At 42.5% G+C, this 15,439-nt stretch overlaps 1 protein-coding gene across 1 annotated transcript; it reads left to right on the top strand.

Moving 5' to 3' along the window:
- Window positions 1-13,167: 13,167 nt before the first annotated feature.
- Window positions 13,168-13,590, top strand: LOC111954804 (uncharacterized). The gene has a single exon (XM_023974715.1). It carries the CDS (start codon window positions 13,168-13,170, stop codon window positions 13,588-13,590), a length of 423 nt encoding a protein of 140 aa, XP_023830483.1.
- Window positions 13,591-15,439: the final 1,849 nt, after the last annotated feature.

Genomic DNA, 15,439 nt, shown 5'->3' with positions numbered 1-15,439 from the left:
AAAGGAGAGAAGAGAGGAGAAGGGAGCGAGGGGGTAGTAGATACTAAAGGAGAGAAGAGAGGAGAAGGGGGGAGCGAGGGGGTAGTAGACACTAAAGGAGAGAAGAGAGGAGAAGGGAGCGACACGCCAAGCCTTACTCTTCTGCCTCTATAGTTGTTTTTAAACTTGTTGTTGTTGTCATGGTGTCTTCCAAACAGTCCGGGAAACATTTCTGTCTTCGCTAAAGCAAATTGCAACATATGATGTCAAATCATTCATACATCATTAATGGATTCTTATTAAAACATATCATATCTAAACTGGTCATCAATCATCTATTATTATCACTGGGACAGGCTTGATTGATCAGGGAGAAAGGTGATCGCTAGGGGATTGATTATGGAGCCACGTTATCGATCTATGATTGGTTGATGGGTTTGAGATTAGATTTATTTTTATCAATCTGATTAAGCTATATTGATTATTGTGTTTATATTTAATGATGGGCTATGAAGGGTGTCTTGGTATTAGGCTGTAATCATATTAACCAAGTGTCTTTTATTAACTCCCCCCATCTGTCTTTCTGTGTGTAGTGGCCCTAAATGTGTGCAAGCTGTGGGATTCTGGGATTGGAGGAGCAGCAGCCAATCAGATTACCCTGGATTGTGTCCAGGACCATGACTTGTTGACAGAGGAGTTAGCAAGGTAACTTTGGTCAACTTTGAGTTCAACTCTGGATAACCAGTCAGACAAATGTGGCTCACCTTTTAGTCAAGTACATTTCTATGGCAACGGATCCTTCAGAACTAACCTGCTCCGGGGCAGGCTAACTCAGGGCTAACTCCATTTATGTGTCTGATCCGTGAGTTGAGGACCAGAGATTGCATCATCCTCCCCTTCATTTGAGGAAGAAGAGATTTTATAAATCAAATGTTTTTTTGTGTGTTAAAAAATTGTAAAATGTTAAAATACCTATCACATTATTTAAAACTTCACACCACAGCCTGCTGAATTCATTCACTTTGATTATTTCGGTGACAATTAAAATGTGGCACTGACTTGCCCATGTATTGACGTTTCAGTGTCTCAATGAAAAGTTCAGCGTTCAACTAGCCACGTGCGACATGCACGCTCGGTTACAAGCCTGCTAGAGTTAGCGGCAGACGGATGAGCAATGCCTACTCAGAAAACCCTGTGTAGATCTAGCGTGCTTCATGGATACCCCTCTGGCCAAACATCATGATAACATCCGAGAGAGGGAGAAAGAGAGAGGGAGAAAGAGAGAGGGAGAAAGAGAGAGGGAGAAAGAGAGAGGGAGAAAGAGAGAGGGAGAAAGAGAGAGAGAGAGAGAGGGAGATAAAGAGAGATAAAGAGATAAAGAGATAAATAGAGAGATAAAGAGAGAGAGATAAAAGAAAGACAGACAACCCTATGCTGCCTGTGGGTTACAATGACTGTGGTGTGCTGGTGTATTTATTTTGTGACACTCACAACCGTAAGCTATTTTACCTTGTAAATAATGATGGTGTTGTGCTGGGTTTATTTTCCTGTAATTAGGAATAAAAAGTAGCTCAAGTTAAAACGTTGTCAGCTATACTCTGGTCATTTACTTGAACTGGCTCGCCAGCTAACTAGCTCGCTAACAAGCTAGCAATGAACTAAAACATGGTTTAGAAAGTTGGTTTTAGGTGCCTGGCTTGCTAGATTGACATTTACTAAATACATTGGGTTTGTTGGTGTTCAAATAGAGCAAGTATGCTGTTTGGAGCACTGGGCTGCTGGTGTCATGCAAAGGATGTCGTTATGTGTTTATACTTTTTCATAATGACAAGGACAAGTTTGATGTCGGACGACAATAGAGTGTTCATGATGTCACTGCGACAAATGTCTACCGATAGACCAACTATAAAACAGCCTTTACACTCGTGGGAATTGGCATGTATGGATAGGACCACATTTAAATGTTTCTTACAAAAGAAATATGGAGAGGGTATGTATAACCTGGTAGCAATTGAAAGGGAACAGTTTGGAGATTATGGGGAAATGATTAGACTAAAGGTGAGGACAGAACAGTTCACCTGACACCAGACTGAATCCGAACATTACACTGTTGATTTAATATACATTTTACGTTTACTGTACTTTTCGCTGCATTTGTTGACAACGAAATTTGAAAATACTCTGGATACATTGAGTAACATGATAAGAATATTCTTGGAAAAGTTGGGGTAGGTGCAGCATGACTTACCAAAAAAATGACAAGGGTTTGAAGTAGAGGTCTAACTGGTGTTTCAATGCACTTTTATTAAGACAAAAAAGACTCTTATAGTTTAAGACTCTTCTTTTAATAGGTCTCCTAGCTGTGCCGTTGAGGAACTAGAGCAAGCACACTTGCAGTTGTGTTGTTTGGAACACAGCCCTGCATCCCTGCCTGTACACAATTACTGTTGTTGTTTACATAATCCAAATACACTGCATTCTAAATAGCAATCTGGCTCAGGTGGGCATCATGTTAAAGCTTGTTCTGACTAGATACATTACAGTCAAGAGTGCATTCAGATGCGTGGTCCTCGGCATATTTTCTTCACAATACAACAAACATAAACACATTCTGTTCAGGAAAACCCCGTGTATAACGCCATGCCATCTTGTAATTGTACATCAAACAGGATCATAAATGTTGACACTGTATATTTCATGAGTTTTATGATATGTATTTTGGCTTGCTTTTATGACATCAAAGCGGTATTTATTCCAAACCTCAACATCTCATCTTTCAAAATACATCGTAATTTACATTATTTCCCTCACTCAGACAACAAGAAATGAGCAAAAGTTGCCCAATTAGCAGGAGGGATGGGGGCAACTTGTTGTTAAACGTGGTGCTCACGTTCAGAACGGCTGTCAATCAAAACTCATACAGAGCTGTGAAGCGGAGACCTTGAGTTACTGTATAACCACTGCGTTCCAATTTAGGCGCTTATCAGCGTACAAATCTGCAATTTTTAAATCCGTATATGGTTATGAGGTTATTAAAGGGCTTCCAACTGTCCGCTATGCTATTATCATCATGATGTATTAATCCTGTCGGTCATAGAAGTAAGCAACAAATAACTTCACATCAGCATTTCATCAATGTTCTATATGAGCAGGGGCGAAAATCTGATATCAACCTTGGAGGGGACAATTACATTACATTTTCTCAAGAGCAATTCCTGAGGGGGACACCAAAAGTAGTGCTGTAACACATAGCCTACGTTGTAATATGTTAAATGTATATTGAGGAACCATAATTCCTACAACTGAATAATTGATAGGTACAGTAGTTAACTGAAGGGTTTAACCAACTTGTTCAAATGTTTAAATCAAATCAAATCAAATCAAATCACATTTTATTAGTCACATACACATGGTTAGCAGATGTTAATGCGAGTGTAGCGAAATGCTTGTGCTTCTAGTTCCGACAATGCAGTAATAACCAACAAGTAATCTAACCTAACAATTCCACAACTACTACCTTATACACACACACAAGTGTAAAGGGATAAAGAATATGTACATAAAGATATATGAATGAGTTGTGTGTAACAGACGGGCATCGGCAAGATGCAGTAGATGGTATAGAGTACGGTATATACATATGAGATGAGTACTGTAGGGTATGTAAACATAAAGTGGGCATAGTTTAAAGTGGCTAGTGGTACATGTATTACAATAAGATGGCAAGATGCAGTAGATGATATAGAGTACAGTATATACATATGAGATGGGTAATGTAGGTATGTAAACTTATATTAAGTGGCATTGTTTAAAGTGGCTAGTGGTACATTTTTACATAATTTCCATCAATTCCCATTTTTAAAGTGGCTGGAGTTGAGCAGTATGTTGGCAGCGCCGCTAAATGTTAGTGGTGGCTGTTTTAACAGTCTGATGGCCTTGAGATAGAAGCTGTTTTTCAGTCTCTCGGTCCCTGCTTTGATGCACCTGTTACTGACCTCGCCTTCTGGATGATAGGGGTGAACAGGCAGTGGCTTGGGTGGTTGTTGTCCTAAATCATTATAATACTACTATTAATATAGTTATAGCATTGCTCCTTACCAGTCCAGTATGTATGCAGGTATTCGTACTTACAACTAGCAATATCAAGAAAGGCCAGTAGGTAGCAATGGTACTGTACACTGTATGGGTGTAGTTTTCATAAATACAATGAACATGGTGTGATCTCATCTAAAATAATCTCCATTGAGAACCATCACAAAGTTAGTCTCCGTATTGAATTGACCTTTTAATTAGACTTTTTCTGATACATTTATATAGTCATTAAATGTGCCACTGGCCTGAGTCTACTACAATATCTTTACAAGAACAAAAAGCTTAAAATAAGTACATTCTAAAAGCAAAATAACTACTTCAATGAAAAACCCAAATAAATCAAACAAAATATCCTTCAGTCAGTGTCTCAACTCTTCAAACAGCAGCTATGGACAAGTATGTCGCACAAAGTATGCAATTTTAAATAAAATAACATGAAATAATAATTTGTAAGTGTACTGTCGTGTACTGTCATGTACTAAAAACTACTCTCCTCTAGGCTGCTTAGTACCCGCTCATACTGCCCTAGCACAGCTCTAATAGCAGTATTCCGCACAGTCCACCTTGTTGACATAGGGGTTTCCGGGGTGGGCAGATGTGTTTTCTTTGGACGTGGCAATTGATTCAAAACTGCTCTTAAACTTTCCTGACTGGCCATAGAGGACACCTAACTGATGGACCCAAGAAGGGAATCCCGGATCAGTGGGGAGGCTGAGCAGCCAGCCTGTGTAATCAGATTACACAGTGTGCTCCACAATGGACATAGAGGGCTAATGGCTGCTGCCTTCTCACAATTGCCTGTGCACCTCGTGTATTTCCTGCCATGTTTTGAGGCACCATCGTAACTCTGCCCACGTAAGCCAGACATGGCAAATTGAGCCTCAACAAACCTTCAGTTGCCACTTTCGCAATGCCCTCCCTGCCTTTGTCTCCGACACCCTGTATAGCCCAATAAATCCTCGTGAGGGACAAGGTCATGGTCAACATAATGCAAAAAGACACTCTCCTGTTTCAGCACCAGAGACATCTTGAGTACCATCAACAATTAATAAAAATTGTACAATCGGAAGAGAACTAATCTCAGCTGCAATGCCTCGAATGATTGTATTGGCCATGATGTTCAGAATTTCATTCTGTGCTTTGGGGCCTCTTGAAACGTCAACACTCTGTTGGCAAGAGTTTGCGGTTCAAAAATTGTGGGTGTGGCTGATATGGTTTTGTGCCATCACTGAGGTAACTGGACAATGCTGTGCCACTGTCCCCATATACTGGTGCTGCTGGCAACAAGGTGACACCTGGTCCTGCCTGGCTGGTGACATTGTTCTCTGAGTCTCTCTCCCTGGCTCTTTCCCTTTCACCAACCTCACAGACTCAGTCTGTCTCCTAGAAAAGAAATAAGGTGTTTGCCGTACTCCTAACTACCGGTACCCAAAACTACACAATTAATCACAACAGCAATACCATTGCCATAAACAAATCTTAGTTCAGTCATCAGTTTTAAGTTGAGAGCGGGGGTATCCATGGCATTTTCCAATTATGTCCCTATTTTACAAGTAAAAAAAATTGAGAACCTTTCATAATGTTGCCAAACAAAGACTCAACAAACTTACCTGAGACTCCCTGTCTCTGCCAGTCTGTCCCTGCCTATCTGTCCCCAGCTCTGCTGTCTGTGTGCCATCTGTTGCCTGCTCTGCCTAATGACATCATTGTGAAACATTCCATTAGCATTTCACTTCTTTTCTTATGAACATTTTATCAACTCGTCTTTGAGATATTAGGCTACTAGAGTTCTTACTTTGCGTTTTGGTGTACTGAAAAATACTCTGATGTCCGTCTTTTTTACTTTTTTCTGCCATTTTTCTACCTGGCTGGCTGACCGGTCTAGCTGCACACACACATTTACACAACATATGCTACAACCTTTTTCTAATTTTAATATAGTTTGTTTCATATTGGCTGGCTTTCCAACAATAGCTGAATTTGTAAAGCTAGCGAGCACCAATTCCGTTTCTGTGGTGTTTGCTATAATCTTAAAAAAAAAAAGGTGAAAATAAAATAAATGTAAAAAATGTTCACTAGCGACAATTTAGCTTTTGCAACGAGACCATTAAATATATTTTATTACAATGGTATAAGAGAGTGTAGTTCTGTTCAGTTTGGACTTCAGTTTATAGCTAACCTTATCACAGGGACTTTGAAGCACTAAAGCTGCATGCTGATCTTGGAATAAATTGACGATAGCCAAGAATTCCATCTTTGACGACGCCACATTAATGGAATAGGTACTAGCTAGCTTGCTAGTTAATGTTTGCTTTAGTTTGCGCGCTAGCTCTGCAAATTCAGCTAGTGTGTGACCCTGCCAACATAAAAATGTAAACATTGCTATGGCGCGATTGACTGGATTAACCTCACGTCAGTTACGTACATGTGCCTTTCGGACAGTAGATACGAACCCTCTATTACCTTGCCAGCTAAAGAACTGGCAGTGGATCAAACCATGTGAGGGCAAAGGGCGGGGTGGTCGCAATCTTTTGAAACTTAAAAAAGGCGCTATTAAGTGTCTATAATCACGCACAACTGCTTTCATTGCGTATTATTAATATTATTGAAATTACATAGTTATGTTTTACAGTGATAGATTGGGGGGGACAAATCATATTTTTCCCAGGATGGGGGGGTCGTGTCCCCCCCGTCCCCCCTGGGATTTCCGCCTATGTATATGAGATGGACAGATGCCGAGTGAGAGATGTATAGCGATGCCAAGATGGAGAGATGGAGAAATAGTGAGATGAAGAAATGGAATGGAGTGCAGGATGGAGAGATGGAGGGATGAAGAGATGTGGAGGTGGAGAAATGGAAAGAGAGGGGGTTGAATGACATTGATATCAGAGAAAAAGGATAGGGAGGAGTACAGATAGAGAGAGGGTGTAAAAGTGAAGGAGAAAAAGATGGATATGGTATACCGTGAAGAGTTCAGGCTGTTTCCTCCTCCCTCACCCTGACATAGCTTCGAACACTACTGACTGATTGATTGATTGAGTGAGAGATAGAGGAGGAGGATAGGAGAGAAGGAGAGGGAGGAGGGGGGCTTACAGTGATCCATCTTCCAGTCCCTGACACTTGATCAATACTCACTGAACCATGCAGAAGCATGCGTCTCTCTTTCTGTCTGTCTGTCTCTCTTTCTTCACCTCCCTTTTTCGCTCTTTCTCTCTCCCTCTCACACACACACACACACACACTCTCTCTCTCTCTCTCTCTCGCCCTCTCTCACTCTATTTTGTGGCTGTCATAATTCACATCACAGTCACACATATTTCTGGTGTATCCTCTGGCCAATGTTCATTAAATATCAAACTTAAAAGTAGAACACTTCAAAGGAACAGGAAGGAACATCATGACACAATGCACACAATGTACCACAGCATGCTCTAAGCTAGCTAACCAACCAGGGGTGGATTATCCAACCAGGTCACCCGTGATACAAGTCAGTATTTGATGTCCTTCCATGTCTGAGGATGTTGGGAGATGACGTGGAAACCGGCCACTAGGGGCAACAGTGAGCGCTGTTACCTTCAATTAGCATCTGCCTCTTGTGCCTGTTCGCATGTTCGAATCCAGTGATAGAAAGTTATCACAAACCTTAACCCTTACCCTAACCATTCGAAGTTAATGGCTAAACACTTTGAAATTTGACGTTTCGAACAACTTCGAAATTTGATGCTTGAGAAACATGGATGAAAGTCTAATTCTGACATGAGTCTGTGAGAGCTGGTTAGAAGTATCAATGTACAACAGCACTCTCTCGGCTAGCTAACCAACAAGGGGGGAGTATCAGATGTGGTCATCTGCTGAACATGGTTATCGGTTGTCTGGTCTCGAGATTCTCCTTGAGAATCAAAACACTCGCTTTTGTATGACCTGTACTGAGGAAGCCCAAGGTCATAGGAGGAATGTTTGTGTGTGTGTGTGTAAGAGAGAGAGAGGGAGAGAGACAGGGAGAGGGAGAGAGAGAAAAAGAGGGAGGGAGAGGGAGAAAAAGGGAAAGATTTTTAAAAAATAGTGAGAGAAAAAGAGAGCAAGAGAGGGAGGGAGGAAAGAGAGCGAGGCAAAGAGAGATTGAGAGAGAGTGAAGAACAAAGTAAGAAAAAGAGAGGTAGGGAGAGGGAGGGAGGGAGAGAGAGAGGGAGATGGAGAGGGAGGGAGGGAGAGAGAGAGGGAGATGGAGAGAGAGAGCATGATGTGGATAGCTTCTGATTTCATTTCATAAGGCAACAGATGTGACTTCAAATTGAATTAACACCAAATGACTTTAGCTCACAGTCACACCAAATTACATGAGGGAATTTGGGTGATTTTTGCACTCCGGAAATCCTCATAATGCCATCCTTCATTCTAAACAAACACAGAATTTAACTTTGTTCCCTTTCAGTGGTTTTTACTTTGTCTGTGGTGTTTAAAATATCTTACTATACGGAAAATACACAATATAATATACTCAGGCAGGTCACCTGTGATACAAGTCAGTATTCGACGTACATCCATGTCTGAGGACATTGGGAGATGATGTGGAAACCGGCCACTAGGTGCAACAGGGTGAGCTGTTACCTTTAAGAAGTTTGGGGTTTTGCTAGGGCGATGTGGAAGGGGATGGGGGATGGGCATAAGCATCTGTCTCTGATTCGAAAGTGTCAGTCGTGTATAGCCATAGCACGATTTTGGTGACCATATTTGACCTTTTCTGCCTTTTTTGAGACATTACCTGAGTATTTAAAATAGTTTTACACTTGACTTTAAACATGAATCATACGATAACAAAGTTTAGTCTGTTTATTAAAATAAACATAAGAGAGTTTATTCCCTCAGAAGTTGGTAAACTGCACTTATGAGAGAGTTTTTATGACGTTTATTGCATTTTTTTGTCTAAAATTCTTCATTAAAGTAATGTTTATTCCCTCAGTGAACGTATTTTTACGGGAGAGGAGGGGACCCACTGTGATGAACTAGTTTTACAGGAGAGGATGGGCCCCACTGTGATGAACTCGTTTTACAGGAGAGGAGGGGATCCACTGCTATTAACTAGTTTTACAGGAGAGGAGGGGACCCACTGTGATTGACTAGTTTTACAGTAGAGGAGGGGATCCAATGTGAATGGAACTAGTTTTAGTAGAGAGGGATCCAATGTGATGAACTAGTTTTACAGTAGAAGGAGGGGATCCAATGTGATTGAACTAGTTTTACAGTAGAGGAGGGTCCAATTGTGATGAACTAGTTTTACAGTAGAGGAGGGGATCCAATGTGATGAACTAGTTTTACAGTAGAGGAGGGGATCCAATGTGATGAACTAGTTTTATCAGTAGAGGAGGGGATCCAATGTGATGAACTAGTTTTACAGTAGAGGAGGGGACCCACTGTGATGAACTAGTTTTACAGTAGAGGAGGGGATCCAATGTGATGAACTAGTTTTACAGTAGAGGAGGGGACCCACTGTGATGAACTAGTTTTAACAGTAGAGGAGGGGACCACTGTGATGAACTAGTTTTACAGTAGAGGAGGGACCCACTGTGATGAACTAGTTTACAGTAGAGGAGGGGATCCAATGTGATGAACTAGTTTTACAGTAGAGGAGGGGACCCACTGTGATAACTAGTTTTACAGTAAGAGGAGGGATCCCAATGTGATGAACTAGTTTTACAGTAGAGGAGGGGACCCACTGTGATGAACTAGTTTTACAGTAAGAGGAGGGGACCACATGTGATGAACTAGTTTAACAGTAGAGGAGGGGACCACTGTGATAACTAGTTTTACAGTAGAGGAGGGGACCCACTGTGATGAACTAGTTTTACAGTAGAGGAGGGGACCCACTGTGATGAACTAGTTTTTACAGTAGAGGAGGGGACCCACTGTGATGAACTAGTTTTACAGTAGAGGAGGGGACCCACTGTGATGAACTAGTTTTACAGTAGAGGAGGGGACCCACTGTGATGAACTAGTTCTACAGTAGAGGAGGGGACCCACTGTGATGAACTAGTTTTACAGTAGAGGAGGGGACCCACTGTGATTAACTGAGTGTCTCTTCAGAGGAATCATCCATATCATCTGAGATGTAAAGTCAGTCAACAAAAGATAAACACATCAAATCATATTCTGCTTCGGCAGTTACATGCTTCATGATCAATACCTATTTATACATTTCTTCTTGCAACAAACATGGAGAGTTGTTTAGGTCTGTTTAGTGTCACAGTTTGATATGTTGTTTTCGCAAGCAAGGGTTAGGCTGATGACATCACGCATTCCCATCAGACCAACTCCTCAAATGCTAAGAAAACAATATTTTGTTTAAAATGTATATTTTTGTTCCCTTTAGTGTGTGTACTTTACTGTATTTAGAGTTGGGATATCACTTTTCAAATGTAAACGTTCAGAAATCGCTGGAGGACGTCTTTCATTTGGTGATTTGCATTTGCCATTTTAATGCATATAAAAAACCAAAGAGAAGATTGCTTTAAGTTAAGTTTTAATTTAATGAAATCAAAGGCATATTTATAATAGTGTTGGAGCACAATCCTTTGTACAACAAACTTATCCACACACTAACTGTAGCAATTGGTTTATAATACAAGACATATTCACCGCGATTAGAATAAATGATTGGTCAACTTTTACACAAAATAGCAATGAACAATAATATACACAGTGATATACAATAACAGCACAGTAATGTAAAAGAATGGACAGTACCTGGGAAATAAATACAAATCAAACAAGAGTCCAAACCACTTCCATTAATGGAAATAGATTTTCAGCTATTTACTTCTGTGTGTGTGTCTGTAGAGTCACTTCCCCTTCTCCACCATACATCTCTGCTTTTCAGTCTCATAAAAGGCAGACTGCTGGAGCTCCCTCCAATGCCCTGTGCCAGGTACAGGGAAAACACTTTGGCTAGGCAGAAGATATTTTCCTGCCACTCCAGGAAAGCCGGTATGTGTGTGAGGGCTGTTGGGGCTTTGTTTCAGCGTTTAGTGGCAGAGCCTGTACAGACGGCCAGAGGGATGTTGCTCTGAGCATTTTTTCCCCTCCTCTTTCCTCTGTTCGCTCCTTCCTTACTGCCCCCCTCTGCTTCCAGGCCTCCAGCTCCCATTGGAAAAAGGCAGTGGCAGCAAAATCCTCAAATGGCATCCTTGAATTGGTGAGGCCTTCTGCTGTGTAAGTGCAGGTGGCAGTGGATGTGACTGGGACACTGACCATTTCACTCTCTGCAGTAACATAATGCCACAGCTGTGTGTCTCTAGGAGCTTCTCTGGGCTGGTGATAAGAACAGAGCAGATCCACTCGTTTCAGGATCTCTTCCTCCCATGGTGCTTGGCCAGTAGCCCAACACTAGCAGCTCTAATGGGCTCGTCCATTGGCCGTGGTCCAAGATGAAGACGCAACCTCATCTCTTGACTGGCCCAGTAGAGAAGCTGTCAAGGCAAATCTGAAAGACACTAACCTAAATCAAGTGTGTGCTTGTGTATGTGAGACAGAATGAGTTAGTGCCTGCACACATAAGTATGTGTGTGATATTTTTTTTTAAATACTTTTTTTATTTCACCTTTATATAACCAGGTAGGCCAGAGCACTCAAGTTTAATAAGGAATGTAGGCTACTTTGCAAGTATGTAGGCTACTTTACAAGTGTGTAGGCACCCCTCCACTGTTTTGATATGCATTCATTGGCACAACCGTTGTTGACAAATGCATTGCATATCCGTTGTTCCACCTGGGTGTAGACTGAGCCTGCTCATGCTCCAATTCATGTCAGTCACTCTAAATCTAAGTATGCGTGATCTTAATTTTTCTCAATATGAAGTTATACCATTAAGCCAAAACTTTTCTCTGGTCCTTCCTGCTAGGGTCAGGCGGCTTCACGTTCGGAAATGGAGGACCTAGAGTAATAGAATATTAACATTAAGTATGCATAACTTCTAATGATATCCACACAGTAAATTAAGTGGCCACATTCATTAATGAAATTCTATTTGATTTAGATATTTACCACCTTTGTCTATCGGGCACCAATAGGGGCAGCTTTAGGTTTGTTGTGTGTTACACCATGAGCAATAACAGATGTGGAAATCATTCTCAATCAAAGTAACATCTAGAAATGAATGGGACCAGGTGTGTCTCATCTGATAGAGATTTGCTCGTACTATCTTTGTCTGTTTTCTTCAGAAAATCTGCCACTGAACCACACACTTCTATCTAGTGAGAGGGCACAGAACATCTTAGCTTCAATTACCTGGTTGTCCAATTGAAGTTAACACAACTTTTTCATGGGAGACCTGCTGGTATCGATGAAGACATGAGTATTTTCACTTTTTAAAGCCGATAGATAGCTAAAGAAGTTACACCACCACAGCTGCATGAATGTGTGATCTCTCCATATGTTGATGTATCCTTTTCTAAGCCCAGCTAGCGAGACAGAACAGTGTTCAGGCTACATTGTCGTGTACATTGTCGCTACATAACTGACCAAGCAGACTCGGACCAGCTCCGCAACGCCGTCTCCTCCCAGGGAGCCACCATTGGAAGACACAAGGAGTTACTTCAAGGTCTTATGGAAGGATTCCAGATCTTGGTGGAACACCAGGACCGTGCCTTAAACACATTACTGGAGCAATTCCACGGATTGTCTGTGAGGCAGCCCGCCTCTACAGTAACCCCCCAGACTGTCAATTACCCCGCTATCAGTGGCGTTTCTCCCCAATCTACCCCAGCTTCCCAAGAACCCCGCTTACCTCCTCCGGAGCGCTACGCTGGAGATCCCGGATCCTGACGGGCGTTTCTCTCACAGTGTTCCCTCATCTTTGAGCTGCAGCCCTCTTCATTTCCCTCGAATCACTCAAGGATAGCGTATGTGATAACGCTGATGAGTGGAAGCCCGCCTTTAACATGGCTAGAGGGCATTACAAATACCTGGTCATGCCGCTCGGACTGACCAACGCTCCTGCTGTGTTCCAGGCCCGGATATACAACGTTCTCTGGGACATGTTGAACCGGTTCGTATTCGTCTACCTTGATGACATCCTTGTGTTTTCCAACTCGTCTAAAGAACATGTCATCCATGTCAGACACGTCCTCCAGCGTCATCAAAGTGGAAAAATGTGAATTCCATAGCTCCACCATCTCCTTCCTTGGGTACATCATAGCTGCAGGCAACATACAGATGGATCCTGAAAAGGTGAGAGAGGTGGTGGATTGGCCTCAACCCACCTCCAGAGTGCAGCTGCAATGCTTACTGGGGTTTACCAATTTCTACCGCCGGTTCATCCGGGGCTACAGCATCCGGGCTTCCACCCTGTCAGCGCTCACCTCTCCCAAGGTCCCATTTACATCTCCAGCTGCAGACCAGGCGTTCTTGGACCTCAAGCACCAATTCACTACCGCCCCCATCCTAATTCATCCGGATCCGTCCAGGCAGTTCGTGGTGGAGGTCGACGTCGGAGTGGGGGCTGTTCTGTCCCAGCATTCGGCCTAAGACCAAAAGCTGCATCCCTGCGCTTTCCTCTCCCATCGTCTCAACCCCACGGAAAGGAATTACGACGTGGGTAACCGGTAACTTTCTTGTGGTGAATATGGCGCTGGAGGAGTGGAGGCACTGGTTAAAGGGGGCGGAACACCCATTCATAGTATGGACAGATCACAAGAACCTGGAATATCTCTGCACCGGCAAGCGTCTCAAATCCAGGCAAGCTCGATGGGCCCTGCTGTTCACCCGGTTCAACTTCACCATCTCCTACCACCCGGGATCCAAGAATGTGAAGCTGGATGCACTATCATGCCTCTATAGTCCCACTGCTACACCATCGGACCCCGATACCATCATCCCTACCTCTTGTCTCGTGGCTGCACTCATCTGGGGTATAGAGAACTGGGTCCGGTTCTCGGACTCTGCCCGTTCCTCGGTTCTGGAATAGACTCATTCCTCTCAACTGGCCTGCCACCCTGGCTCCCATCGGACCCTGGCCTTTGTACGACAACGTTTTTGGTGGCCCACCTTGGTTCCTGACGTCTCCGCATTCATTGCCTCCTTCACCGTGTGTGTCCAGAATAAGACTCCTCGGCAAGCTCCGGCTGTCCTCCTTCAACCCTTTCCCGTCCCTCACCGTCCCTGGTCACATACAGTGGCAAGAAAAAGTATGTGAGCCCTTTAGAATTACCTGGAATTCTGCATAATTGGTCATCAAATTTTATCTGATCTTCATCTAAGTCACAACAATAGACAAACACAGTTTGCTTAAACTAATAACAAGTAAACAGTTAAATGTTTTCATGTCTTTATTGAACACACTGTGTAAACATTCACAGTGCAGGGTGGGACAAATATGTGAACCCTTGGATATAATAACTTGTTGACCCTCCTTTGGCAGCAATTACCTCAACCAAACGTTTTCTGTAGTTGACATGCACAACGGTTCACACCATTTTGGACTGTTACAAAACTGTTTGAGTTCAGCAATATTTTTGGGATATCTGGTGTGAACCGCTCTCTTGAGGTCATGCCACAGCAACTTAATTGGGTTAAGGTCAGGACTCTGACTGGGCCATTCCAGAAGGCGTATTTTCTTCTGTTGTAGCCATTCTGTTGTTGATTTACTTCTGTGTTTTGGGTCGTTGTCCTGTTGCATCGGCCAACATAGCCTTACATTCCTCTGCAAAATGTCTTGATAAACTTGGGAATTCATTTTTCCGTTGTTGATAGCAAGCTGTCCAGGCCCTGAGGCAGCAAAGCAGCCCCAAACCATGACGCTCCCTCCACCATACCTTACAGTTGGGATGAGGTTTTGATGTTGGTGTGCTGTGCCTTTTTTTCTCCACACAGTGTTGTGTGTTCCTTCCAAACAACTCAACTTTAGTTTCATTTGTCCATTGAATATTTTGCCAGTAGCCAGGGACATCACTAGAGATTCATGGATAGGGGGCTAGGCCTCTTTTAGGGGGGTCTGGGCATACTCTCCCAGGATTTGTTTTAAAGCCCCCAAAACATATTTTCATCATGTATTTTTAGAGTAACAACGGGTGTAAAATCGATCAAAATAAGGTTATTTTTGGTCAAGGTTGGCTAAAAGTATACCTGTCTCATAGTTTCTGTTAGACACTGATATAATATGACTTACTTCAATTCTATTCAAATAAAGAAATTAAAGTTCACTCTGTCCCCATCCATCCAACACCAACAAAAGGCACAAAGATGGCTGTACTATCTAGCCAAAATACTTGTTGGATGTTATTTTGAGAAAGAGAGAGAGAAAGAGAAATGTGAAGACATGCAGGTCATATTATGCCATTAGAAAAAAATCTTTATTTAAGTTTCACCCTTTTGTTAA

The sequence above is a fragment of the Salvelinus sp. IW2-2015 genome, linkage group LG30 (assembly GCF_002910315.2).
Source record: "Salvelinus sp. IW2-2015 linkage group LG30, ASM291031v2, whole genome shotgun sequence".
NCBI lineage: Eukaryota > Metazoa > Chordata > Actinopteri > Salmoniformes > Salmonidae > Salvelinus > Salvelinus sp. IW2-2015.
This window is presented reverse-complemented; position numbering and strand designations above follow the sequence as displayed.

Coding starts and splice junctions, on each gene's coding strand:
- LOC111954804 (XM_023974715.1), top strand. CDS start 13,168: ATGTCATCCATGTCAGACACGTCCTCCAGCGTCATCAAAGTGGAAAAA.